At 39.4% G+C, this 26,014-nt stretch overlaps 1 protein-coding gene across 15 annotated transcripts in view; it reads left to right on the top strand.

Moving 5' to 3' along the window:
* Positions 1 to 1,618: 1,618 nt before the first annotated feature.
* The window catches only part of LRRFIP2 (LRR binding FLII interacting protein 2), a 57,305-nt gene continuing 32,909 nt past the window's right edge, over positions 1,619 to 26,014 (top strand). For 4 of the 15 annotated variants that reach the window (XM_057376156.1, XM_057376159.1, XM_057376153.1 and 1 more), the window contains exons 1-5: positions 1,620 to 1,804; positions 6,480 to 6,623; positions 9,057 to 9,161; positions 21,208 to 21,294; positions 25,227 to 25,280. In XM_057376156.1, coding sequence (XP_057232139.1) covers positions 1,772 to 1,804; positions 6,480 to 6,623; positions 9,057 to 9,161; positions 21,208 to 21,294; positions 25,227 to 25,280 — 423 coding nt within the window. In that variant the 5' untranslated portion in view covers positions 1,620 to 1,771. The other 11 variants (XM_057376166.1, XM_057376154.1, XM_057376158.1 and 8 more) reach the window with 9 other exon arrangements.

Below are 26,014 nucleotides of genomic sequence, written 5' to 3'. Positions count from 1 at the left end.
AAGGGATTATGTTCCCTGTATTTGAATTTTGATATTACAGAAATCTGGGCGTGTTTAAGCCAGTATAAGATACGGTGCAAATGCCTGCATACGATTTGTACCCATAAACCCTGTCTAGCACTCAACCACGTAAATCTTCAGAAACTCTCTCGTGCTATGTGGAAGCGGTGGGAGCTGGGCACACTAACGCGGCTGATGCTGGCTGGTCGTGCTGCGGTTTCTTCAGCGGCTGCCGCGGCCTCCCAGAGGACTCGCACGGCCGTTCACTGGAGACGGCTGCTCAATAAAAACAAGTCCTAGCTAAACCCGGGAATGAAGCATAAAGCCGATCGTGTCAGACCTACTCCYCCCCACCACAACACAGTGTCAGCCGACCTGCCCGATGATAAGACGGGGCGAGGCGGAGAGCGTGCACTGCATCACGACACACTATGGAGCACAAAACCAAACCGCGCCGCGCCCCCCGCCCCGGCGCCTCCCGAGGAAAGGAGAAGAGGGGAGAAGAGGAGGGCGCTGCTCCTTCGTACCGCCGCCTCGCCTTTCATGAGCTGAAAGGCCGCCATAGCACGCAATCATCCACCCTCACTCGGAGCTCCGACAGCCGCTGAGCCAGCGCGGAGACGGGTCCAGGAGGGGAGCAGAGAGGAGCCGGCCTGGGCGGACCGCATTACCGCCCACCACTCCACTCCACTCCACTCCACTCCACTCCACTCCCCTCCCCTCCACTCCCCACCACTCCCCACCACTCCTCACCACGGCCCCGCTGCCGCGCCCGCTCTGCGCACGCGGGCGCACCACCCTCTGGCCCTCTCCCTTGCGGCGCCTGCGCGCTTTGCCGCCGGCCTGTGCGCGGGCTGGGGCAGTGGGCTGGGTGTTGATGCCAGCGTGGGTTGGTGCTTCCTGAGCTCCGGCTGCCGGTCGCTCTCTCTCTCTCCCTTTCCTCAGCGCAGGCTCCTTCTTCTTCCGCAGGGCCCTGCAGGCGGTTTGAAATTTACCGCAGTCTTTTACTCGGGTTCTCGATGTGGCTGTAAGCGCCCTGCGCTGAAGGGGAGGAGGCAAGAGCGCGGGGCGGGGAAGAGCAGGGCGGCCTGGAGCGAGCGGCTTATATGTGCCTACAGCTCCGGTTCACCCAGCTCCTCACAGGGAACGGGGGAGGGAACGGTGGAGAGGGTTAAGTGAGGTAGCAGTTCCTTTGCCGCGGCCCGTGGCCAGTCCATGTCTGGCGGGCATTGTGGTCGCCTTGGGGCGGCTTCTGCCACTATTCCCCTATCTCTGGGCATAGGAAGTGAGGGAAGGAAGGCGCCTGGATTCCGGGATCCACGAGCCCCTCACACCCCTGAAGCGGTGGAGGGAAGAGTGAGACAGTTCCTCCCTCCTTACTGAGACGTCCCGGTTCTGCGGCAGGCTGGCCCGCAGGTAAGGCTCCCGGGGGCCCAGGCAGGGAAAGGGCGAGGGCCGGGGGGAGGAAGGATGTCACAGACACAAACCCCGGGCCGGGAAGCGGGCGGGAACCCTGTTCTTCAGGTTTGGAGGAGCGGCTGAGCCGGAACTCCCTGGTCAGGTCGGTGAACAGAAAGGGAAGTTTGGGGCGGCGATGTGCCGCCCCTCCCGTGTGGACGGGGTCAGACCTGGTGCGGGCGGGCACGGGGAAGCCGGGCCCGGCCTGGCCCGAATCCTTCCGGCGGGCTGCTGCGCTCGCCGGGCGCGATCACTCCTCCTGACCCGCGGGAAGCTGCTGGGCGCCCCTCGGGGGCTGAGTGGAAACGGTGGAATGAGGGAAAAAGGAAGATGTGCTGAAATAGCTGTGTGTATTTCGGTGCCTTTCTCTCTCGCACTTCCTCGAAGCACGTTACGACGGCTTCGCTGTTCCCGGAACAGCAGGGCGTGCCTCCTCTGCGGCGAGCTGCGTTGGGAGTCAGGCTTGCTGATGCTTAGTCGTTTGAGGTTTTTTATTTATTTTGCAGCACGATGTTTTATTCTTAAAATACCCTGTTGCTATAATTGTACAGAGGTTGTCGGGGATGATAAGAGAGTTGAGCGCATTCATGAATTTGGAAGGAGACCGAAAACGGCTCCGAACTGTGATCTGCCCCATGTGTTTTAAGTGATTTCCAGTTTGAATTCTAGCCCGACTCGTTGAAGGGAAGTGTTACGTATTTTACTGATAATAAAACCATTTTGTAGATGAAGTAGTACTATGTTGACATTATATGATCTACTCGGTGACTTGCTTAATTTAAAAAAGCCTACAGACATTTTTTGCTCGAAATGAGGAAGGTCTAGGATCAGCTTTCTCCCTTTAAAGTGTCAGGATGATACCTCTTTGGAGCTGTGAAGCGGTAGGTTTGTTACAAATTGTAATTTTAAACCAGTGCTTTTCTGAATTCTTTAAACGTTCGTTGTGTCTTGATTGTGAAGTGATGTAATTAAATGTATTGCAGCCTAGAAACAGTTACCTTCTTAATATACGTCTGCTTTCTTGATTAATGTAATTGCTTAGTGATGATGTAAGATAAAACGTGCTTTAGCGCTACAAAATAGTTGGATGTACATATCCTTTTGCTATTGTTTCCTGTTACCTGGGCTTGGAAGTGTTTAGCTTTATTGTGAAGTCAGTCTTACCTGAACTGAATTTGTGGCTGTAACAGGGAACTTATGAATAGAAGATGATTGTCTGAAATGTGTCAGACATAGCTTGTTGACCTAAACACCAGTATTTCTTGTAAATTGACTCTGAAGCGTTGTTTTAAGTCTCATTCTCTAAGAATATGGCATAGTACTTTAAAACATGTAGACTTTGAGAAAGTGCTGTTTGGACTCTGGGGATCTGTAGACCTTGTTAAGCTCTAGACTTTCACATAGCACAGAAGTTGGCATGTGCATATATCAAAAAAACCTAGATCAATATCATATATAATTGAATAGCTCTGGTCTATAACATCAGTAGAGGATTAGAAATAAGTAATAGATTTGATACTATGTTGTTTGTAAGATCCTGATGTGAAGATGTGTGGTGATATAGTAATAAGTTAGTGTAGTCTAGTAGCATTACAAAAAGTGATTAGAATTGTAATTCAATTTTATTATCTTATTATCTGGAAACTAGGTAACGTATAAAAAATGTAGCTAATAGACGGTTTGTGTTTATGCATTAMATGCCCTCCAAAATAGTTTATGTAAGTAACACTGTCTGCTTGTGAAGATGATGATAAAGTTCACATTTCCTTGAGCTAAGCTAGCAGAATTAGATCTGCTTTAAGGGAAGAGGTGAAAGGGGTATTTACCAAAGAAAGGGCAGGTGGATGTAAGTGTTTCTAAGCCTACCGAGTGTGCTACCACAGCAGTAAACTAGTAAGCAGGAGTGATGTCAGCTTATAGTTCCCTCCAATTGCTGTTTCTTCTAAGGGGTACCCAGAAAAATTTCTTCCCCTTGCTCCAGTAGCTTTTCATAGTACTTTAGCTGTATCACAAATAGGAAAGAGGTAGGAGTGTATTAAATTGGTGAGGGAAAAATATTTTAAAGAGTTGCAGCTTGTTACAGAATGTGTGTTTTACCATGAGGCTCTCCATTTCATTAAAAAAAGTGGAGCCTCCATATAGTAGCAGTATTTTGTTTTTTTATGAGCAGTGGATCATTCTTTTCCAAAATGACAGCAAGGACTCTCCTTTTGAAAAAGGTGACAGTATAAAAATGATGGTTGCTTCATTTCAGAATAAACACTTTTGGAAGATCCTTGAGGGTTTTTTTTATTATGCATTTTAATAATTTTTATAGTGCTCATTTTAGTACTGTCATTCCTTAATGTTTTAAAGTTCAATTTGAATTCTTACTTTATTCCTGGATCTTCAGCATTTATAGTAGCACTGATTCTAGAAAAGCCAGTGTGCATTACACTGCTTCTCTGAAATCTGTATATGCTTTACACTGTGCTGTGAGAGATCCTCTGGTGAGTCACCATTATAAGAACTTCAGAGATGCTTCATGTCACTGATGATAATATTGTGTACGTAATGTACTTTGTGCAGTAAGGGTATCTCGAGTTGCAGCTGCTGGCAACTGACTGGCAGAGAACTCATACTTTATAAAACAAGTTGCTACCTCTTGAAATTACATCAGTTCAAGATGTTGTTTTGGAATTTTTGTAATTTGCAGACTGAGGAAGGTCTCCAAAGATTGCTTTGTATGTCAGGAGGTGTCTTGTAGTTCTACAGGGCTGTAAGATGCCTTAGTGCTTTTACGCCAACACTAACGAGGCACCATTGCACTTCATGGATTCATCAGGCACTTGCAGAATCTTGCAACTGCATAATGGCTATTTGATTGTCTTAACTGGGAACTATCTGTTGGTCTCTAAATGCATAACAACAACAAACTGAGGGATTTCATCTCCCTCTAAGGAATTGTAATTCTATTGCTAAACACCATGAACTCATAAGAAATTGCATTTCTCAGATTTTAAAATGGCAAGTAAAGTGCAAATATACTACATTCAGGGGGTGGATACTGCAGTTTTCTAAAGGGTAATTTTTTTTCCTGAAAAAGCTGACATGAGCTTGTTGGCTCAGCGCAGAAACGTTGTGCTATCAGCTTTTGAAGTAGGCCATGATTAGAGGTGAGCAGCTTTTTAAAACAGGAACACCATTCATCAGCTGCAATAACCTAGCCTCCAATACAGTGGTAAGCACTGTAATTTTTTGGCAGATTGTAATTATATACTCTTTTCAGTCTTTGCATTTTCCCCTTAATGTTAGGCTTTTTCACTCATAGAAGCAGCTCTTTTCTGGCAATAGTTCTTGATTCAGATAATATTCTGAACAAGGTGATTCTGAATGGAAATTCTAAATTATTTAGAATTATATTTAAAATTATTCCATAAAACTCGGTCAGTGCATTAAAACCTAATCTGTTTCTCTTTTCCTATATGCCCCTGTGAACATGCAGCCCTTTTTGTTGCACAGGTCTATGAGGAAACATATTAAGTACAAAGAGAGTACTCTCATATTTGGCCTTTTTTTGAGGAAGAGTCTTTTGTCTGTCTTGCATAATTTAAATTTTTTCTGTGTCGATTTGCTTTGTCTCCTCTGAAGTTTGCTTGGATAAAGCACTGAAGAGCAAACAAACAAGATTGTGATTTCCAATACAATTATGCACCTCAAATATGAATGCAACTTTTGCAGTACTAATACTTTTGCATTGAGATTCTGGTTCTAACAGGCATTAGTTCTAGTCAGCGCTGTTCTTCTCTGTTATTGAATTTATTATAAAGAGGTGGTGTCAACACAGGTGAATTTTAATTATCTTGTAGTCTTGCTTGAAGGAGAGAAGGGGTGTTTTGGTCTGTTATTTATAGCCTGTTCACACTAAGGTATCTGGATCCTATGTATGTAATGCCAAATATGCTGGCATACACCCCAGGCATTTAAAACAGGTGGTGCCATTGAAGGTGGTGAGTGATAGGCCCTTAACTTGTAGTGTATGTTATTTTTTTCCGTTAATGTAAGACAAATCTGACTTTTTTCTGGAAAGCAAAAAAGGAACAAGGAGAACCTTTAGTCAGAAGGTAATATGAAGAAGAGTAGACAGCAAAGACTTGTGGAAGAGATAAAATGTGTATGTGCCTGAAGACAAATGAGGGGACTTTAGAGGGATTTCATCACAGTCTTCTGGTTTGTTTGGTGACTTCAGACACTTCAGTATTTTGGAATGAAATACAACAGGATGTCACTTGATCAGTTGTGTAATACAGTGTGTAACCATGCCTATAGAATTCGACATGTAATAGACGTGACTCAGGAATTTTGACTTGTAAATGCAGCAGAGATTATAATGTTCTTTCGTTTTATATTAACCTACCTATAAAGACAATAGCAAACTGTTCGTTGTCTGGTTGTATTTGGGTGTTTTCTTTAGTTATTTTTTGTGAAAATACTAATGTTATAGCATGTATTAAATTCTTTATCACATGCAGGAAAATTTATTTTTGTGTAATCAGAAGGTTATTGAAATGATACATCTCAGAATTATTTCTGCATGCATGTTAAGTATTGATATCTTATATTTTCCTGAGAAATAATACAATGATATTTATAATTTTAGACTAATTAGCATATTAGCTGTGTGTCTAGATTTCTGTAGTACTGAACTTTATAACATGAAATTAAATATTCTGACATACATCAACCTAACGAAAAGTTTCAGGAATGAAAGAAATTATAACAAGACCCTTGAAGAAATATTAGAACATCTTCTTAAAGAAAGCTTATATTGAAGTTTAATTTCAAAGTTGAGAGCAGTGATAACTATAGAATCATGTATTTTCTTTTGGAAGGATTCTTTGGAGGTCATCCTTTGCTCAAAATATGGTCAATTAGAATAGGTTTTTCAAAGCCTTGTCTGGTTAAGTTTTTACCATCTTCAGGGATGGATGTTTCACAGCCTCTTTAGGCTGGTGTTTAACTGTTCTGTTCTTCAACTCCAGGGTTCCCTATTTGCACATGATTTCTGCTGGAGATGTGGACATTCTAGATTTGCATGTGCCTGTTCTCTGATTTGTGCTGTGTTATGTCCTAATGCATGTGCGAGTGAAGACGTACCTAAACAAGCTCACATTCATGCAGTTAAGGTTTGTACTGACCCTCCCTGTACTTGACCACCTGCTAGCTGGATGAAGGATCTTGCATCCACTAGGAGGGATGCTGTGTTGTTTGGCCTGGACGGATACTATGATGCAGTCAGTGGGGTGACTTCTGACAGCATCAGACCAGGTTTTGACTGATACTGTTACATCTCCAAGGTCTCTGCTGCTGGTATAGATTTTCAATTAGATTTTTTTTTTCATTTTCAAAAGGACTGCTTTACTTCAAATACTTCTGACTAATTTCCTAGTTTCTGTTTAATGTAACTGATGATCCTCTTGTTCTTCAACATTATCACTTTTGGGCCCATACCCTGTCAGAGAATTTTGCCTGTTTGATTCACACACACAAAAGATTCCTATCTTCAYGTTTGTTATTGTCCAGACCATTCTGCCAAGGGTGAGGCTTGGCAAGCCTCTGTCACCTGTGTCACTAAACAGTGGCCCTACAGTTCTTGTGTTTCCCATGTCCTTAGAATAGCTTTCTTTTTGTCCTTATCAGCATTTGTTTTGGCTTCAGCTGAGCTTTGACTTTCTTAGCTCTTCCTTGTAGGCAAAGGCAACATCTCTGTATACCTTCTGGGTAATCCATTCTGCTCCCTCTTGTGTTTGGTCTCAGTCAGGAGTTCTGTGCTCATCCTAAGTGAGAAGCATGGCAGATGGCTGGCAGGGATGCTGCTCTTGCCTTCTTCACAGTGACTGAGATGAAGTGTGTTTTCCTCTTTTAAGGCATCAGCATCTAATTTTTATGAATACACTACTCTATGAATGAGTACTTCTTGTTAAACTGAACAGAGATGTACTGAAATTAGCCATATAACCCATCACATTCCCCAAATCAGTCTGCCAGCTAAGAGCATTTCACTGAGTTAACAAACCAAAGCTTGTTGTCTTGTTGGAAATGGTATGTTGTTTAAAGGACGGCAGTAAATGCTGTTTAAGTATATGGTATGTGCAGTTATTCTGCAATTTTGACTTATGTGGTAAATACTTCTACAAGAAATATGACCTTTAATGTGCCAATTAAAATAATTTCATTTTATGCTTAGTGACTTTTAGTAGATAGACTGGATTTCTGTTCTTATATGAACCATCTATTCCAATAAATATTTAATGATTTTTCTTGTGGCTAATGTGTAACATTGTTAAAGCCTTCTGTATTAGGGGGAGTGTTATTCTGCGTTCATGTAACTTCTAGTTTGGGCCATATCTGCATTTAMTATTTGAAGTCAGCCAATAAGAATTACTGAAAAAAGATGCAGATTTTTTGAGACATTCTGAATGTGGACAGCAACCTGTAGCTCTGAGTGTAAACCTTTGCCACAGAGATCGCTGTGTATACTTATCTAAATTTGCCCAAGTACAAGACATAAGTTTGCTTGCTTGTTTTTAAGACTAAAACAAACAAATTGTTTGCTTGTTTTAGGCTTAAAAGTGGATTAGCAGTGACTCTTACCAAATGGATTGGCAGTGACAATACTAAGCACATGAAGAATAGCAAAATACCTGTAAAATTTGAAGCAGTCATCTTGCCTGCAAGGAAAAGAAGGGACTAGTGGTATAAAGTTATTAAGAAAAGGACAATGAAAAGGTGTAGAAGGTAAAATATAAGAAAAATGCTACTTGGTGTCTTTTGAGTGCCAAAAAATACCCCAATATATTTTGGCTTTGTGATTGCTGCATAAAAGTAATAAAGTAAAAACTGCTTGTACAAAAATAGCCCAGTCACTTTGGGTTTTTTTCTTCCCTCTCTTTTGAATAAACTATAATCAGTTACTGAGTCTTTGTGGGTTAGATCCAACAAGAAAGGTAGTTCTTGTACCAATTCAGTTTCAAAAGAATAGCTACCACTAGTTACCTTTTAGATCTGTTCTTCCTGCAAATAGAAATTTTTATTCTGAGGTGTTTTCTCAAATCCTGTGTAGGATACTTACTTTGTCCAATAGCAGGACTGTCATCAAATTCTAGTCTGACATTTGGGAGGATCTGGATGTCTGGAAGTAGGATTTCTTTAGGATATTTGGAAAAGACTAACATGGTTGTGGTTTTTGGGGATGGGGGAGTGTGTGTAACATTTTTTTGATTGTTACTGTATGGGCTATGTTTTGTTTTGTTGGTGTTTTTTATATGCTTGCAATTCATAAAAGTTTTCTGGAAGAAAAGTAAGAGGGTATTTTATGTATTCTGAGTATATGATGGTAGTGTGTTTCTCCCTTCAGTTCCCAAATTGTGAATCTTGTTTGGCAATAGAATGTGTTCTTTGTGTAAAGATGTCTTTATTTCTACTATAGCAAAACTTCGTCTTTAGAAGACAGCAGGTTGGATAACTTAAGACATTTTGAAGTGTAGATTGGTTGATAATTTTTAATTCCATATCTGAATGCTAACTGAGCTTTGTCCTATCTGTGTTTTCAAATATAGATCCAGAGAATAAAAATGGGAACTCCTGGATCAGGACGGAAGAGAACTCCAGTGAAAGACAGGTTTTCTGCAGAAGATGAAGCTCTGAGCAACATCGCCAGAGAGGTTTGCTAATTTGGAAGTGTCTTAAATTCAGAAATAGGGATGAAAGCAAACTCATTATTTATTATTTGAAGATATGCATTTAAAAGTGTAATTAGCAAAGAATATGACAATTAACATAAGCTAAGAGTATTTATCGTATTACTGCATGTAGTATTCTTAAGATGGTAAGTACAGTGTAGTAGTGTTGAATGTGTAGTAGTCATTATTAAAATATATTTGTAATAGATTCTATTTCAAATGTGAGAACTCACATTTCTTTCCAAATAAACTTAATATGTGCATTATACCAGGTATTTCACCACACCTGAAAAAAAGAGGGCTGTAGATAACCCTCAAAAAATGCAATTAACAAGAAGTTGATACAAAGGGGAATTTCGTTCCTACTAGATCCAGGAAAAAGGCAATTAGAATTTAAAGTCTTGGAGATGTCTGCTTGGATCAGAGTTTTTTTGGTGGAAATGCTGTGACTAGGGAACAAAAGCCTTAGTATACTGTTTGTATACACCTGGATCCAGATCCTCTGGGCTACATTATCTACAAAGCTGCTTGCCCTAACTGACATGCAGATTGTAAATGGCTTTGTAATGTAAATAGTTCTCTGTATATGCCTATTTAAGACAAAATAGGTAGGTGATAGGTCTCTGATAAGAAAGCTTCTTTAGGCATTTTCAAATGTATCCATCAAAAGCTGTAGGCAAAAGATACACTGTCAGTAAAAAAAAAAAAAAAAATTTAGTTGGTAACTTTCAGAAAGTCCTATTCACACCAATTCTAAAGGAAGGTCTCACCCTGTCAGCTAAGTTCTGTGTGCGACTCTGGATCATGTATCAAGTTCCATCTCTCATTTTTAGGGGAAAGCAGTGAATGAAAAAGAATGAATATGGCCTTAAATTTCTCTGAGTATTTGCATGTTTGCAGTACATAACATCAGCTTGTAATTTAACCTACAAAAAGAGGTCTCAATAGCAAAATGTAATAATATTTATCTACTTAAAATTACTGTTAGACTTTGTTCTTTTACATCACATCTTTTTAGAGGGTATTACTTACTAGAATTGAATTGAGTCCTGTAATCCATGTGTCTTCTGTGGAAAATTTTCCTAAAGGTGTTCTAGATATTAAGAGATGGTAAACAGAATATGTGGAAAGCGAAGGCTGCACTCACGATTGTCTGCGTGGTGAGACTTCATAAAAGTGCCCTGGGATTCAGAGCAGTCACAAAACGCCACTAGGAATTACCAGAATTTGTGATACAAAGAACTCTTAATAAAGTGACTCTAGTGTAGTGTGTGATATTTCAGGATGATTTTTATCCGAAAGTTCAGATTTCCCTCAGTACTATTCTTATTCTTTTTTACCACTTTTAATTTGACAAAACTGTGATTTCCTTGTTCTATGGCATGTGTCAAAAAAAAGGTATCTTTCTTTTAGTACCAGTATACTTTGCTTTGTAGGAAGTTTGGTTTAAAGAATTCTTTGGCACTGATCCAGTAAGTTCATTTTCTTAGAATCATTTTTCTGCACTGGCTGAATCTGATGTCATCTTATATGAAAATATTTATTAGAAGACAAGGGCACTGTTGTAGGATCTGAGGTTCTTGGTCAGACTGCTTCCTCTTTGATATTTCTTTCACTTTATTCCATCTTTCCCCTGCATCAGAAAACTTTTCTTCTGTTGGCTGTCCCCTCCCCTTTACTTCTTGTACTTACACTCTGTTATGTAGAGAGCTCTTTCACCTCGTTACCTTGGTGTGGCAGTTTGCATTGCGACAAGCTTTTTTTCACTGTCTCTGTGTTAGACACAAATATGCTAAAATATCACCACTGGAGTGCATTTCTGCCTTATTCCAATAACTTTCGAGTGACTACACTTCTTTGGGACCTAGTTTTCATACTATAGTTTATTACTCTTCATAGTGTTGAATTCCCTTACTGGAACTGAGGAGGAATAAAGGTGATGTACACATCCAGGGATGGGGATCTATCTATCTAATCATCCTTTCCTGGAAGAAATGCACTATCCTTATTACACAGTGTCTGAAGTGAGATTACTCACAGTTGATCAGTTTATCAGTTTTGCCTTGGTACAACAGTTTATCATGTTTGTTTCAAAAGCTGTGGGATCTGGTGTAGATACATTGTTCCTTATTATTTCTGCAAGGAAATAAAGGAACTCAGGATGTAAATGCACCCAACTACATTAAAAAGGAGTAGTAGTGAGTGTATTCTAATTGTAGCAAGGTTAATTTCAAGTCAGCTTATCTCTTAAAAGAAAAAAATACCTATCTCCTAAAACTGTAGAGAGTTCCTTTATATGACCTTTTGGTTCTTTCTGTAGCTGTTGTAATGGATTCTGAAACTGTTCGCTTTCTTAGGTAGACAAAGAATAAGTCACCTGATGTAAAAGATGATTCCTTACTTCTTGTGGAAAGTTCTAGCTTCCTGAAGTACAGCTAAAGACTGTCTAGTGTAACTTCAGGCTTCTGGCAACATATTTTCATTTGTTAAACAAAAAGGATTCCAATGTAACTAGATAAATGAAAATTGAGGTTTCTATTCTCAAGGTTATGTTCACMGTCTACATTGAATACAGCTGATACAATCTCAAGATCTGTTTTCTCTATGGGTTTGTTGTGGAGATTCTCTGTTTGTTAAATTCTTTTGCGGACAGAATATCTTTGGCTGAGTTGTGCATCACTGCTTCACTTATCTTTGTAATTTACAGACAAATTGTGGTAATCTTATATATTTTGCAGTAACCTGTCATCACCAGGCATCTCTTATGATTGTGTGAACCCTCTTTCTCCAAAAGCAGTCTGATTATGCAAGAACAGAGGTTTCAGTCACTTCTTTGTTTTTGCATTGGCTGTGGTTGATGCTTAAATACAATGACTATCATGGCTGAGAGTGAGAAGAATCTAACACATGTCATTTCAGCGTCCTCAACCAGCTCTGCAGCAGTTTGAAGTCACAATCAGGATTTACCATTTATAGCCTTTTTTGGGGTGTTTCCATCAGCAGCTCTTCCATTCTTCAGGGCTGTGTGATTAGGTGACGGAGAACTAAAGCTAATGTACAATGACTGCAACAGCATTCACTGGATTTCTGCCTTGTAGAATCTTGTCTCTGTGCTTTGGTTTGGTGTTTTTGTTTTCTTGCCAGGAACTGTTCTCATGACTATTTTCACTATGTAGCAGTAGCGTTGAAAACTCTTAAGAGGTGTTTTCTCATGGGAGAGAATAAAGATTAATTTTTATTTAAAATTCCCTCTGCAGTTGCTCAAACTTTGAATAGAGGACAGTTCTTACTTTGTAAAGATGTAATGTTACTGCCATGTAAGTACTGCCAGATGGGAAAAGCTAAGAGATTAATGTTTTTAAATTTCTGAAGGGTATATCATGAATTTAAGAACATTAACAACTGTTTTGGTCCTGTGAATCTATTTAAAGTTAGTACATGTTTTCATATATTCTCTTCAGCTTCTCTTAAGAAAAAAAGCAAGGCCCCAGAGAATCCCATGCTGATAGATATTGTCTTTATAGATGCTAGGTGATTTTTAAATTTGTTTTAGTAAGAGATCTGCAATTTTTTTCAGTTGGCTGTTTCTACTTTAGTATTAATTCGAAGTCTTGTTGATTTTGTTTCATATGATTAAGGATATTTTATAGGATATAAGATACTTTAGGGATTTTCTAATATRTATATCAATCTGTACCCTAAATGGAAAAAGAATGAGACATCATAAATAAAGAATCTTAAACCTTTAAGTCATATTAAAACTTAAGATTTTGTTATTTATRGTCTTTGGTTTGTAGGCAACTGGAGTAGAGACATCTGAAGAAAGTGGAAAATAGTTAGAATTCTGAGAAGTTATAAATACTTTTGGCACGTAAGTGATGGTGTTGCCTTGATTTTGTGAAACAATGTGGAAATAAGGGCAAAAAGAATGGAAATGAAAATACTGAAGAAATGAGCAGCAAAAGGAATCGTAGAATGGTTTGGATTGGAAGGGACCATCTAGTTCCAACCCCCTGCCATGGGCACAGAATCCTTTGCTTAATGAGAAATGATGAAGTAAACTTTAAATTGCTGTGTGTAGTTATGTATTAAGAATTACGGTGAACATTTTCAAAATGCTCACCATAATGCTTGGCCAGAGCTGGCAGGGTCCTAGTGCTGTGCCACATATCTGTGGCAGGCAGGGAGCAGTGAGTCCCGCAGCAGGGGCAGTCAGTGCCCTCACTGCTGCCATCTGGTCTAAGAAGCAAAATGCTCCTTAAACGGTCTCCTGCTTTGGAAACTCCAGGACTGCATATCTCTCAGCAGAGAGAGAAACAAGTTCTGTTATATGTATACATCAGCCCATGATGACTAAATAATTCTAATTTTTTTCAGAAGTGAATAACATTTTAGAATAGCCTGTATTTTTTGAAGCTTTATGAAACTTTTATGCTGAATCTGAGCTAATTAATGAATCATCTTCTCCAGAGAATGAGAATTAAAAATAAAATACTGTTGCTTTGTAGTGAATTCCTTCTTGCAGGCAAGGGAAAGAAAAAAATGCCTATCTACACTATAGAGGTAGATGTTATTCTTCTYCTTGCTCAGTATGGAGGGAAGCTTCTACCATATCAATTCTGCGTTAGCATCACGGTGCTTACCTGGGAAAGAACATRATCATTGCTGTGAAGAGACTAAACACAGCAGAGAGTCTCCAGACTCAATCTTTACAAGAAAATTCAAAGTATCATCTTCTCTGTTTTCTTCTTTCTTTCTTGCCAAAAATATCTTCAATTTAACTGAAGAATTACACATTATCATGGAAAGTTGAGATTAAAAAAATTCAAATTATTGTGGTAGTATGTGTATTTAAAAACAAAAATGAAAAAAGTGAAGAAGCAGAGATGGCTTTCTAAATGACTGTAAGTAGTTTATAATGGTTTTTTAAGTGAAAATCAGGAAACTGACTGTGTCACTTCCTAGAAGGAGAATATTGTCATGCTACCTTGATATTTACTAAACAATACAATAAAATAAACTAACTGAATACTGCTGTAAGATACTGTTTAACTGCTTGAAAATAGCCATGGTAATCATATTCTTCTAGAATGAAATGGTTTTTATGCAGGTAAAATAAAACCAAATTTTTTTTTTTATTCATGTCATGGTTTTTTATATCTATTTTGAAATGAGGAATCCTGGAAGTCAGTCGTGAACAGATTGCTCTGTTTTGTTACTTAGACCAGAGCTAATACCCAAAGAAATACAGGACTGGTTTAAAAACACATGTTTGGCCTTAGACTAGAAGGTAAATATGAGTAGTATGAGTGTGTTCATATGCAAAAGAGAAATTGCAGGTTTAGTTATAAATTAATCATTTATTGATTAGTCCTTTTTTCTTACCCAAGCAAAGTCTTGAGGGCCTCTTCCTTGTTTTTCTACCCAATTTCTTTTATTACAAAGATCTCCTCTGTAGTCCTTTCTGTCCTTTCAGATCAATTCCCTGAATAAATTACATGCTGAATTATTGTATCTATACTTATGCTTATTTGCCCTCCAGACTTTATAACATTCTTTCCATTTTGGCAACCAGCATAAGTGTACCAGGTTTGGACACCTCATACCTTAATTGCAGTTAAAGTCCTCAAGAAAATTCAACTATCCCATTTCTTTTTATCAGTTGGAAGTCCCCTTAGGAAGCTTCTGAAATAAAGTGTCAGATTAGCTATGTGTTKGACAATACGCTGTTGGGTTTTTACTTCAGAAAAATAGAAACTCAGTATGTTGCACTTCAGTTAGATAATATGACAATAGATACTTATCATAAGCTATTGATGTGTATCTGGTCAAAAGACTATTGAGAAAAAAGACCGTGAAACTGAAATCAAGACTGCAGTGGTTATTCTGTACTTTTTTAAGACTGGAATTGTTTTAATGCATGCTGTGGAAAGTAATCTGTATTGACTCCCAAGCTACTACAGCAAGAAACAGTGATGTATTTGTTACACTCTTTCAAGTCAAATACTAGTTGAATTGAAAAGCATCATAACATGGCTGCCTGTACTTATAGAATAATAATATATAATAATATATAATATAGTAATAATAAACTGCTCATTTATTTAAAAAAACCAAACTACTAGTCTAGTTCTGCTCTGCTGCTTCTGTAGTCCAAACAATTCACTACCCAAAGCTATTGTGGCTCTCTATTTTCCTTAACATTTACAGACTTTAAAGACATTTAAAGACTTTATTTCAATGTAGCTGATGAAATTTATTGGTGAAGGGTTTGTTGTGGTAATTTGTTTCACAACTTTTAAGGGCTTTTTCAGTAAGGCAACAGAGTGAATAGCAGCACCCAGCAAGAAAACTATATCCTTTTGAATTGTGGTTGTTTCTCTATTACTGTTAATTTTGAAATTCAATTACATAGCTATGAAGACTTGTATGAGTGCTATTATCAATAGCATCAGGCCTGTGCTCTAACAGATCTGTGGAGAATAAAGGATTACTAGGTATGATGGCCTTTCAAATGGTCCTGATGATTTGGTACTGGTGATTTGTCTCTTGTTCTAAAGTTTGGTGAAGGAARCCTGGGAACTGTGCCTTCAGTCAACTTGCCAAGATTTTTGTCTTTTTTGAAAAAAATGGTGTGCTTTTTAGATTAATCTAGTTGCTCAGGTTAAATATGAATGTAATATCAAAACATTTCTTCCTAAAAACAATTTCTAAAGACAAGGTTTTCTTCCATTACAGGCACCTGTTTTATGACAAATGTTGGGCACCCATTTTATGACAAATGTTTGTAGAATTCACTTGTGTTTTGTCAAGGGTTTAGTAAATTAGAAAGGAATGGAGTTTCCCCTCTACTCTAGGAATTTCAAGTTAGGCCTCTGGCTGTAGGACTAGGAGAGCGTGGTGAAGTGTGAATTGATTTCTAGCATGAATCAGTAAACCAATTAACTTTGTATCTTTAACAATAAAGCCTTCCCAKAGCCTGAAGGCCAAATGCATGTATCTGCTGTTTTATGAACAAAACTAAACCCACCCATATCAGCTCTTTGAGTCCTTTTCCTTTCTGTGCTGCATACCTGTCTGATACAGTTTATATGCAACAGAGTGATAGTGGGCTACAACTGGAAATACTTCCTGTTGCAGGGCATTTTACTTGCTTTACCTGTGTGCTGTCATCAGGTAGGAAGCAGTGTAGTGTTATGCTACTCTGAAAAAAAGATTACATTATGGCAGTCAGGCATGTTGACGTAGCCTTGCTATTGTTTTATCTGAGTATGCAAAATATAGGAAAAAACAGTGAGTCATTAGGAGTTAAGGCTAATTATTTTGAGTAAGAAAGCTATAGTGAGTCTGCCTTCTGACTTGTCAGAATTTGATATTTTTGTGCCTGTAGTTTAATCATAATTTGAAGCTAAACTCTCAAGTTACATACCTGTTTCATTTTCCTGAAGCGTAGTAAAATAGTTTTTATCGGTTTCCAGTGTTTTACATAAACCTTTGCTGTGGTAGTGGCAAAAGCAGGAAAAACCCTATCCTTAATCCATTGAATTTTACATTTTTAAGAACTTCTATAATGTCTTGGTAGTTGGGAGTTTGAATTTTTGGCTGCTGCTATTTCTTGTAAGTTTTGAATTAACATTACATTTAGACAACTGGATTTTTTGGTGGAAAACATGTCTTCAGTGGTTTAATATTTAAAGTATTTGAGAGATTTTTTGTCAACTCAATTCAAATGTGAAAAAAACTGAGCTTGTGCTTTCCACAAACATTAGATTTATCGCTGTCCCAGTTTGAAAGACAGGTGTCTGCTGAAGAAGGTTGGAATCTCCCTTGGAATGGAGAATGACTCCCCTTCCCACCGAATTATTGTAACTTTGAAATCATAGGGCTTTCAGGCAAAGATATGGGAAAAGGAATAACAGTTCTTTACTTGTATGTATAACAAGGCAAACAAACAACAATAATGGCAGCAACAACAAACCAGAAACCCAGTGACAGGATCCCTTGGGCTGTCCCGCCCTCCGCTTTGGTGCAGTTACGGTCACAGCCAGCAGGGGCGCTGGTGGGTCCCGGGCGGGGCGGGCGCCGTGATTCCTGCTCCTGCAGGGGGCGCTGTGGCGCGAGCCCAGTTCTCTCCCGTGGTAATGGCAGGCGCCAGCGGCGGGAAAAAAATGGAGAAGGGGCTTGTTTTGCAGTCTCACTGGGGGCGTCGATCCTGGTGGCTTCTCTGGATAGCTAAAGCAGCTGTAGCAGGAACCTCGGAGTAGCAAGCTGGGGTGGCAAAGTCCCGGAGTGGTGGATGATGTATTAGAAACTCACAGCTGCGGGTGGGACTGCGGGGCATCCAGGCAACGCAAAGAAACCTCGGAGCAGTGGCAGAGAAAAAGCGGGGGCTGGGCAGTGGCTACTCGGCTCCCGAACACGACTGAGAGAGACTCCCTTGTATGGGGAGGGGACTCGGGAATCCCGGCATTTCCGTTGAGGCACCCGAGCAGATGATGACGGGTCCTTTGGTGAGGTCGGGTGTTAATAATGTCCCAATGCAGTGGCCACTCTTATGGGCAAAGGCTCACTCATGGCTGGAGAAGAGCAGGACGCTGGACCCTGGCAGCTGCAGCAAATACCTCCCCCCAGGCAGCAGCTCCAGTGTCCTCCTCCAAAGCGGAGAGGGCAAGAGGGCTAGCAGCTGTCCCAGCCCTCCTTTTCCCAGCCCAATTCTCTCGATATCTCTGCTCTTCTCAGAGAGTCCCTCAGATAAGAGAAGTGCAGCGAGGAGCCCTCCTCTCCTGAGCCTGGTAACTTCTTTTGTCTCTCTTAAGTCCCTGGTTGCTAGTGTTGCTTAGCAGCAAAATGGGGAAAAATTCCCTAAGACGTTAAGAAAAAAAGGGAAAAGCCCTAACCTCCAACAATACCAAACTTTATTGTCTCATGTAATTAAATTTTTCAATTTGAGGTAGCATTTAGAGTCTGAAACAAACTATTTCTGCTTTTGTTGAGCTGGATAGGTGGAGAATATTCAGTTGTATCCACCAATAACCAGGTTTCACAAGCAGTGCAGAGTTAATCTTTTCTCTACTGAGAGGGGGAAAGTCTTGCTACTGTTTCTCCTGCTTATACCTTTTCTTGGTCTGTTCTTAAGGCCCTTATACAAGCAAATTAATTTCAGTGACACACAGGAAACTACTTTTTTGCTGCTTTTAACTTTCTGCTACCGTAGTTAAATTGGCTTACAGCAAGTTCTGAGTGCAGGAGCTATGCCAGGGTTGGGAGTATAAGGGCTTGAATGTGTTAGGAAAATTAATCCACAAGCACCTGAGGTTTATGTCCAAAAAGGAGACAGAGGAGTCCCGCAACTTTATTCATGAATAAAGGGAGAGGTCATGGGCATTTTCCATGGGGTCTCTCAAATTCATAGAGGATGCAGCCTCTTTTTATCCTGATTTCCCGGCTGCAGTTCCCTCTCTCTTTCCCCATTGGCTGAGGTACTTGAGAGGTACAGGCTCCCCGAAATGCCTGATGAAACCCCCCTTACATTGCCCCCTCATACATTGCCCCCTTTCAATATACATCTCTGTATCTCTGCTCTTGTAGTCTATTAACATAGTCTGAGATAAGTCAATCAAAGGAATTCCTATGGAAATCCTTCCCATTGTTTCCTTCTATCTCCCAGTATCAGCCTAATCTTACCCCCAGAATCAGTCTGTTTGTAAAGACACTCCCTTCTCATTCTTTTCAAATGGAAAGGTAGGAAAGTCYGTTTGTGGTGATAGTGTTGAATGTAGTTATTGAGGAATGGTAATACTATTTTTTCCCCCCTACATTTTGTTCAATAATCAGTTCGATTTTGATTGCTATTTGCAGTATTCTCAGTGAGGGATGTTTGCTTTTTGAAATAGTTCCAGATTTTAGCAGAGCTTTAAATATGTCATGAACAGTAATGGTTTATCATCTCTGTTTTGTTCTTTTTGGTTTTAATGTCTTTTGGTGGCCAAAGATTCTTCAATTGCGCACATGTCTGTTCAAATACTATGCATAGGCGAAGTCCTTTTCAAGTCCACAAGATATCAGTTCTCAAATTGTAGTGATAGTAATATTTCTCCACTCAGCTTGTGATAAATTGATCCTCAAGAGCCAATCGGAGGTTAGAAGCCAATTAACAATTTATTAATTAAAATATTAACAAACAGAACAGATACTAACCAGATACTAGTCAAAAGCAGCGCTGGACGGGCTAGGCGGGTGGCCTGCCGCACCTAGGACACCAGCCAGGTGGGTTGCACCCACCAACATCTAGAAACGGCGCGGCACGTAGCCTGAGCTCCCCTTTTTATACCCTCTCTGACGTGGTGTTTCTAGAAGTTTCCAGAGATCCTGATTGGTCTGCGTTGTGCTGTTATTGGTGGTCTTTTGCGGTTGCTATGACGACCTTTGGTAGGCGTGGTTACGGGGAGGCAGGAGTCTTCTCTGCACGTTTGCAGTGCCCTTCCCCTCCCCCCTTAGATACATGAAGGTGTTACAAACTGTTTTAATAAAGCATGTGGCGATTTCATGAACCAACTTATCACAAGCTCAGGCATGCATGCCAAGGGTGCTGAGGGAGCTGGCTGATCTTGCCAAGCCACTCTGCATTGTACTTGGAAAGTGGTGTTGGTTGAATGAAATCACCAATAACTGGGAAAAGGAAAACATCACTCCTATGTTTAAAGAGAATAGAAAAGAAGACTCTGGGAGCTACAAACTGGTGAGCCTTACCTCTTTGCCTGGGAAGATTGTAGAGCAGATCCTTGTGGATACAAGGTTGAGACATATGCAAGACAAGGAGATGATCTGAGACATCCAGCATGGCTTCACCAAGAGCAGATCATGACTGAACAATCCCGTGGCCTTCTATAATGGAGTGACAGCAACAATTTGCTAGGTAAAACTGACAGATGCCATCTGCCTAGAATTCTTTAGGTCATTTGACAAGGTCCTTCACAGCATCCTTATGTCCAAATTGAAGAGACATGGATTTGATGGATGGACTATTCAGTGGATAAGAAATTGGCTGGATGGATGCAGCCAGACAGTTGTGGTCTTAAGTCCAGCTCTTAAGTCCAGTTGGAGGCTGGTGATGAGCTGTGTTCCTTGGGGGTCTGTCTTGGTACCAGGGCCCTTTAATACCTTTATCAATGACACTGTCAGCGGGATTGAATGTATCCTCAGCAAGTTTGCAGATCCATGAAGCTAAGTGACGCAGTTGGCACAACAGAAGGATGGGATGCCATCCAGGGGCACCTGGACAAACTTGGGCCCGTGAGAACTCTTGTTGTTCAACAAGTCCAAGTGTAAGGTACTGTACCTCTGTCAGGGCAATCGCAGATGTGAGTCCAGACTGGGAGAAGAACTTGGTGATGGTCAAAAAGATGCTCAGAGGACTGGAGCACCTTACCTGTGAAGACAGGCTGAGAGAGCTGGGGTTGTTCAGCCTGGAGAAGATACCTCACTGTAACTTTCCACTGCCTGAAGGGGGCTTGTAAAAAAGTGGGAGAGTGAGGTTTTTTGCTCAGGTGGATAGTGTTAGGACATCAAGGTTTTAAACTAAAAGAGAGCAGGTTTMCATTAGATGTTAGGAGAAAATTCTTGCTATGGGAGTAGTGAGGCACTGGAACAGGTTGGCTAGAGAAGCTGTGAATGTCCCATCCCTGGAGCTGTTCAAGGCCAGTTTGAATAGGGCCGTGAGCAGCCTGGTTTAGTTGATGGCAACTGATCTGGGTGTTGGAATGTTGGAACTAGAGGATCCCTAAGGTTCCTTCCAACCCAAGCCATTCTATCACATTTTTAATGAACATACAATTTTTTTGATGCTATGGTATCTTTAAAAAGTTAGGTACATACTCTCTTTGAAATTTCATTGTAGGAAGTCTGATTTCTTTACTACTTCTGTACTATGGTGTTAAAATCTTAATGTGTACTTGTGAAGAGGTTGAGTACTCAAACCGTTATTCAAACCCCCTTTTTTTAACTTTAATTATTTTCCATCTGCTTGTAGGCAGAAGCCAGACTTGCAGCAAAACGGGCAGCTCGAGCAGAAGCAAGAGATATACGTATGAGAGAGCTGGAGCGACAGCAAAAAGAGGTAGCGTAACTCATCAGGAATTATTGCAAATCTTTACAAAAATTCTTAATATACCTTATTTCTGCATTTACATAAGATTTTTGTCTTTTAGCGAAATTCAGTTTTGTGTGAGTATTCTAAGCATTAGGACTGGATTATATTGAAAGTATCCACAATAAATACCTATTGTCAAGATCTTTATTTAAAAAAAAAAAGCATCATAAGATCGGGGTAGTATTTACACATACAGTTTTGTGTTGCTCCACACGTTTCTCCTAAAAAAAGTTTGCATTTCTTGAGTTAAAAAAAATCCTAGAAACTAGGTTTTCAACAGTCTGGTTATTTCATGGTTGTTGCATTTAATTCAGATTTTGACATTGCAAGCAAAAGATTGCGAATTTCTTATTTATCATTTGTACTCAAATCCATGTAATGCTGATTTTTGGTTGTTGTGGGGTTTTTTTCCTGTGGTAATAACAAAAATACGTAGAACATTTTTGCCTCAATTTTATATTTTTCTCATTGTGCTTCAATTTGTTTTTGAACTGCTGTAGACATCTGCTATTATTCTGAAGATTGCATGGCAATTAGTGTAGATTTTACTGAGTTTTCAATTTAGGAATCCAGTTTTGTGTGGTGATTAATTTATATTGTAAATGGTTTGTTTGGTTTTCTTTTTACATTCTGTAGTTTTCTCAGCATTCATATGATAGAAAATGGGCTCATATCCAGAAATGGATGGTAGGCTGAAATCACCTGTTGTGCATGTTTTTGCCACTTGGAGAACTAACATAGGATTTTGGAGGAAGTAATTTACTAATGGTTTGCTGTGTTATTTCAAAGTGTCTAATTATCTAATATATAAAATGTATATATTATGTATATATATAGTTCAACTACATATGTATGTAGTTAATCCTCCTCTGGCTCAGTTGTTCCCTTGGGTCCTGTCATTGGTAGCCACAGAAGAGAGCAGTCCCTGCCTCTCCACTTCCACTTATGAGGATAATCAATACCACAATGATGTCTTCCCTCAGTCTCCTCTTCTCCAGGCTGAACAGACCAAGTGACCTCAGCCCCTCCTCATACAGCTTCCCTTCCAGGTCCTTCACCATCTTGGTTGTTATCGTTTGGATGCTCTCTAATAGCTTTGTATCTTTCTTATATTGTGATACACAAAACTGTACACAGGACTCGAGGTGAGGCTGCACCAGTGCAGAGCAGGACAGTCTCCCCTCTTGTCCGGCTGGCCATGCTGTGCCTGCTGCACCCCAGGACATAGTTGGCCCTCCTGGCTGCTTGGGCATTGCTGAGTCACATTCAACTTTCCATTGACTAGGAGCTCCAGGTCTCTTTTCGTGGTGCTGCTCTCCAGTCTTGCTCCCCAGTTTATACACCCAGAGTTGCCCAAACCCAAGTGTAGCCCTTGTTGAACTTCAAATGGTTGGTGCTTGCTCATCTCCCTGATTTGCCAAGGTCTTGCTATGGTGCCTCTCTGCCCTCAAGCTCCTCCCAGCTGGTGTCATCGGCAAACTTACTATTCCTTAGAGTTCTGCATCTAAGTAAATTTATTAAGATATCTGGGCCCAAGATGAGGCCCTGTGGAACTCTACCAGTGATCTGTGTCACTCTGATGTCATCCCATTCACTGCAGCCCTTTAAGCCTGACTTGTGAGCCAGTTGCTGACTCATCACATAAAATCCAGCTGTGTGCAGTCTATTTTGTCTAAAAGGATCCTGTGAGTGGACAGTTTCAAAAGCTTTGCTGAATTCTAGAAGGGTTCAATCTACAGGCTTTCCTAGGTCACCTAGGTGGTTTACCCTGTTTTATAACAAAATCAGGTTCAACAAGCAGGAATTTCCCCTTAAGAAGCCATGCTGGCTCTGACCAATGACTGAGTTGCCCCCAGGTGTTTTTCAGTACCTCCCAGAATAAGGTTTTCCATGGTTTTACTAGGAGTGAGACTGAATGGATTGGAATGTTTCTTTAGAGCATTCCTTTCACAAAACTCACGTGCTTCCTAAAAGGGTTTATGGGAGATGTAAGGGGACTTTTTGGCTCTTAGGAAAGTGTTTACTGTGGGAATGTTTTGAATCATCAAGAAGAGATACATGCTGAGGCTAGCCCTAATTTCAAATAGAACTACAGTGACAGTCAGCACCTGTCTCTGTTGAGAAATCCTAGGACTGTCATTAGAATTTTATTTGCAAAGTTGTACTGACTCTGTATTGTCTCTTTGCCTGGCTGATACTTGTGTATACATTAGTTTTCATGCTGTCAATATAAACACAGATTTCTGTATTTCTTGGTGAAATGTACCTTTGAAGTTTTTTTTGCTTGAGATCAAAGGTTTCTAAAAAGTGGAACATAGGTTGTATTTGTGAGGAACATCACTCAAAATTAATGCCACTCAACTGAATGCCACCTTCCTTTCGCAGTCCTAAGAGGCACATCTGCTGCAGGAGATTTCTGAGCAGATATGCACTCCTTTCCTGGACAGGGAGGTGTAAACTCTGTGTTGAATAACGTGCATAATTCAAACATAAATTGTTAGAAATCAAGCAGCAGCTGTTTGTAGTGTGTACTGTAGTACTTTATCCTTTGACCTGAATATACTAGACACTTATCACCGACTTTCTATTTTCTGATGAAAGGTGAGAAAGAGACTTGTTACATACCAATTAAGAGGAATCTTATATAAGTAACAAACTCTCTTCTTGCCTGCTGCAAATGTTACTGAGAGGTACTTGTCCATTTAGACTAAAGATACAAAGAATATTAAAATGGTAATGATCTMACTTCGTTGTGTTGAAAAGCTAGATAGAAAGAACATTTGTTTTAAACCTCAGAACAGACACTTTAGAGTGGAAGACTCAAATGTCATTATGAGATGAACTTACCCTTCCCCCTGGGAAATTCTCTGTCAGAGTTTTAAATAGGCTTTTGAATAGAAATAAAATAGTTGTAAACAAATTGATGCATCCAGTGAAAATGTAGACAATAATTATGTGGCCATAAGCAATGTGGAAGCCAGTTTTAGTCTTTGGATACTCATCTATGATCTGGAGATAAAGCCTTTAGTTCTATGAATAACTAGCTTACAATCTTTAGAATAGTTCAACATATTGAGAACTGCAAGAAATAAGTAATTTAAGGAATAATTCCTACTTGGTGGCCTCTAAATGGGATAATTTTAAAATTAAGATTATTCTTAAAATGTTTTCATGCTGTAACACCTAGAAATTCTTATRGTATATGCTTTAATTTTAAATTAGTTGTGGTTTTTGTCTCGCTTCTCACATATTCATTTGTGTGAACCAAAATGAACATTCTCTCATCTTTTAACAGAATAAAAGATACAAAGGTGCCTTAGTTAATTGTCTTCATTCAGATTTTTAAATTTGGGTTTATTATTTTCATTCACTGTAGATCAGAACTACCTGTAGAACTTAAAATTGATCAATTTGTTTAAGCTTTGTTCCTCTAATGCAGACAAAAATGTGAAATACGTATGAGGAAACAGAATAATAATTTCTATTAGGACTAAAAAAACTTTGTAAATGATTTAAAATCTGAATGTAGCAATTATATGGTATATTTTTTACTAATATAAATTTGTAAAACTCTTTGTTTTTACTCTAATTTGTTAATTTAAACAACTTTGTCTTTTTCTCTACTTTAATATACTACTCATAAGAAAGATGGATTACTGAACACTAATTGTTACTTTATATTAACCTGCCTTATTTACATCCCTTAATGTAGTATCTTACCCAAATCAGGTGAAATGAGCTCTTCTGACTTGAATGAGTTTACCTACCACCATGGATTATTCTAAATTACACATAGGATTAAAAGTGCTAATAGCATGTTGCTCACTTTTGCTTCCTGGTATTGTCAGGTTCTTTTTTTTCCTTACTTATGAAATAACTCTGCATTTCTTCTTTCTCAGGAAGATGCAGAGAGAGCCAGATACTCTCACCAGTCCATTCGACATTCACATTTGGTTTGTGTTCAAACTATATTCTTTTTCTATTTGATTATGGCCTTTAAAAACAAGCCAAAGGAAAAAATATTTGGGTTCTCATTTTATTTCCTTATGGAAAGGATGAAGCTTCAAGTCTCCTAAGTATTTGTAGTTTTAATCATTATTTTAAGTAACATATGCTTAAATTAATCTGGTATTTTATTTCCATCAATGCTAACAGGGTTGTTTGTTTTTATATGTTTCAGTCGTCTGTCTTTTCTTGCACTTCGTGTATTACTTTGTTTCTGTACTATTGGTACCTTAAGATACAATTTGAAGAAGGGTTTGGTATGATTAAAGGTTTTCTTTCTTTGAGAAGGTAGGAGTGTATTATTCATTAATGGCAAAAATGTTAGCTGAATTATGTAAGGTATCCCAAAGACTGCTAACAGAAATACTCATTGTATTGGCTTTTCTGTGTCATCTTTAGGCCATATACCTTGCTAAAGAATGATTTTATCAAGGTTGTGTAAGGATGTTTCTGGTTTTAGGACTGCGTAGAAATCAGCTGATCATTGATCTGGATATATAGGCCAAGCAAGGGCCTATATAAAAAGTTGTGTATTTTGGAAGCTGTAATGAGCTGTTTATATGGGTGACTTTTAAAAAAAGTGATTGTTACTTGCTAGGAGGTTTCAGCAATTAAATGTATTCTTTGATTGACTGAAGTTTGTGTAACGTCACTCAAGTCCTAGTGGTAAGTGTTTTTGCAA

This window comes from Malurus melanocephalus, unplaced genomic scaffold, assembly GCF_030028575.1.
Source record: "Malurus melanocephalus ecotype Western Australia unplaced genomic scaffold, MMel_1.1 scaffold_271, whole genome shotgun sequence".
Taxonomy (NCBI): domain Eukaryota; kingdom Metazoa; phylum Chordata; class Aves; order Passeriformes; family Maluridae; genus Malurus; species Malurus melanocephalus.
The sequence above is the reverse complement of the archived record's forward strand: the minus strand, read 5'-3'. Positions and strand labels throughout refer to the sequence as shown.